The sequence below is a fragment of the Monoraphidium neglectum genome, assembly GCF_000611645.1.
Source record: "Monoraphidium neglectum strain SAG 48.87 unplaced genomic scaffold scaffold06433, whole genome shotgun sequence".
Classification (NCBI taxonomy): Eukaryota; Viridiplantae; Chlorophyta; class Chlorophyceae; order Sphaeropleales; family Selenastraceae; genus Monoraphidium; species Monoraphidium neglectum.
The window spans coordinates 113-2244 of NW_014007207.1; the positions used below are offsets into that span (position 1 = coordinate 113).

Sequence of the window (2132 nt, forward strand, 5' to 3'; positions counted from 1 at the left end):
AATCCTCCGGCATATCGCATTCAAAGGAGCGGATGCCGACCTCGGCGCATGCACGCCGCTTCATGCGAACGTATGTCTGTGAGTCCTTGCGCTCGCCCACAATAACGACAGCCAGTCCCGGCACCTGTGAATAAGAAGATGTATCTAAGCAATTGAGCCCGCGGCCAGGGGCGTCTGGGGCCCAAGATTGCCCGCCGCTCACCTGACCGTGGCGCTCCTGCATGGAGGTGACAGTGACTGCAATCTCATCCCTCAGCTGTGCTGCTACGGCTTTGCCATCGATAACATTGCCCTTGAGGAAGGGGTTCGTCCCCCGCTGCGCAGGAACCGCTACGTCAGCCATTGCAGACTTTTTATTTATTTATGCGTGTAAGGTGTTGAAATTTTTCTTTAACCTCGGACAGTGAGCACAACGGAGCGAGCTGCCCGCGCAATGGGACTGTCATTTGTCAGATCACTGCCTGTCACCGCCGTCGTTCGTTATCATACCGTATCCTGGTAACCAAAGCATCGAATCAATACTTTTACTCTATCAGCCATCCTGGCGAGGTGGACGGTCGCCAACGCACTCCTTGGACGGACAGCTGCCCTCGGGCCAAGGGCTGCAGCTTCGTAAGGGTGCGCGTGGTGGGTGCAGCTTCAGGGGGGGGAGTTGCAGGCATCAGGGCGACATGCGCCCGCGGAGGGCGGGTGGCGCAGCGCACGCGTATGACGCACACGGCGATGGCGCGGCGCGACACACTGCTGTTTGTGGCCTTCAGTGGGCAGGCTGCCCTGCACTGCCAGGAGCAGCCGCCAGAGCACCCATGCTGACACCCCAGGCCCACAGGGCAGCTGTCATGCGGCCCAGCGGTCGAGCCGTCGAGCTCTACATCCCTGACCCTGCATCATGCCATGGTCCCCTCCCCCCCTCCAACCCGGGCGCCCCGCCCGTCCTTGCGCGGGTAGATGGCAGACTTTGCCCAGGTGGGCCAGTTACTGGGGGATGCCATCGAACACAGGGTCGCCCAGGCGGTGCAGCAACACGTCCAGCCGGCGGTGCAGCAGGCTGTAACGGCGCAGCTGGGTACGACCGTGCAGGCAGCGCTGCAGCCGATCCACCAAACCCTGACTCAGCTGCAACATGACGTGGCGGGGGTGCAGCAGAGTTTGTTGGGGCTGCGGCAGGATGTGCAGACCCTGGGCGCACGCCAGCACAACGGCGTGTGCTGCAGCGGCGTCCTCCGGGGCGCCATCTCCATCCAGTGGCCGCACCACGGCGGCGGCGCCATGCCTGCGCACATCGCGGGCCAGCCGCTGCCCGCCACGCGGGACGAGGTACTGCAGGCGACGGCACCTGTGGTGGACGGCATGCTGTCCCTGTACGGCCTGCCGGCCGGCTCGACCGCTGGAAACGTGCTGCAGCGACAGAACGACCTGCTTGCGCATGCGGGCATCTATGTGTGATCTCGGCGCGGCCCCGCGGGCCCATAGGGTGCCCGCTGGTTGCGCTGCACACGCGCATGCGCACCGGCGTCCCTTGGCTGATCCGCTCGGCTCTTACCTTCCTTGCGGGGCATTGCGTCAAGACCCCCTGATGCGCAGCACAGCGGCAGCTGCCGCGCCTGTGGAAGCCGCGCGCCAAGAAAGCTGCTGGCTGCTGCCGTCCACAGCTGTAGCGACGGGCGCTGCAGCCTGCGGGCGGCGGCTGGTCGGCCCCCGCCAANCGCTGCGCGGCCGCCATCCAATGGCCAGGGTGGTGGGGCGGGCGGCCCTGATCCTCAACAAATCTGATCTGCACTCGATTTTCATCGCCCAACCCCAGCTTGGTCGCGGCGGCAGCGACGGCGCGGGTGGCGTACTGCCGTATTGCTGGCCCCCCCCCCTTTCACGTGGCGTGCAGCAATGGCCCTTGTATCNGTGTGCATGCTTTGTGGACTCCTTTGCGTGCTGCAGCTTTGCAATATTAGGATCAGGTTTGGAGTTGTCACAGGGTCGCGCGGTCGCCCGCTCCTGGACCCACTGGAGGCCCTCTCCCCCCCCCCCCCCGCTTATTGCGACGGCTCGCCCTATGCCCTTGAGCGCTTTCCCCAGATGGGTGGTATCTTCGACGGTGCGGGGCGCCCGCCTCTACCTCACACGCGCTCTTGCTA

The 2132-nt window shown here is 64.8% G+C and overlaps 1 protein-coding gene across 1 annotated transcript; it reads left to right on the forward strand.

Moving 5' to 3' along the window:
* Positions 1-948: 948 nt before the first annotated feature.
* On the forward strand, positions 949-1446 carry MNEG_16499 (hypothetical protein; the record flags this gene model as incomplete). Its single annotated transcript, XM_014035031.1, has 1 exon — positions 949-1446. One exon carries the CDS (start codon positions 949-951, stop codon positions 1444-1446), a length of 498 nt encoding a protein of 165 aa, XP_013890485.1.
* Positions 1447-2132: the final 686 nt, after the last annotated feature.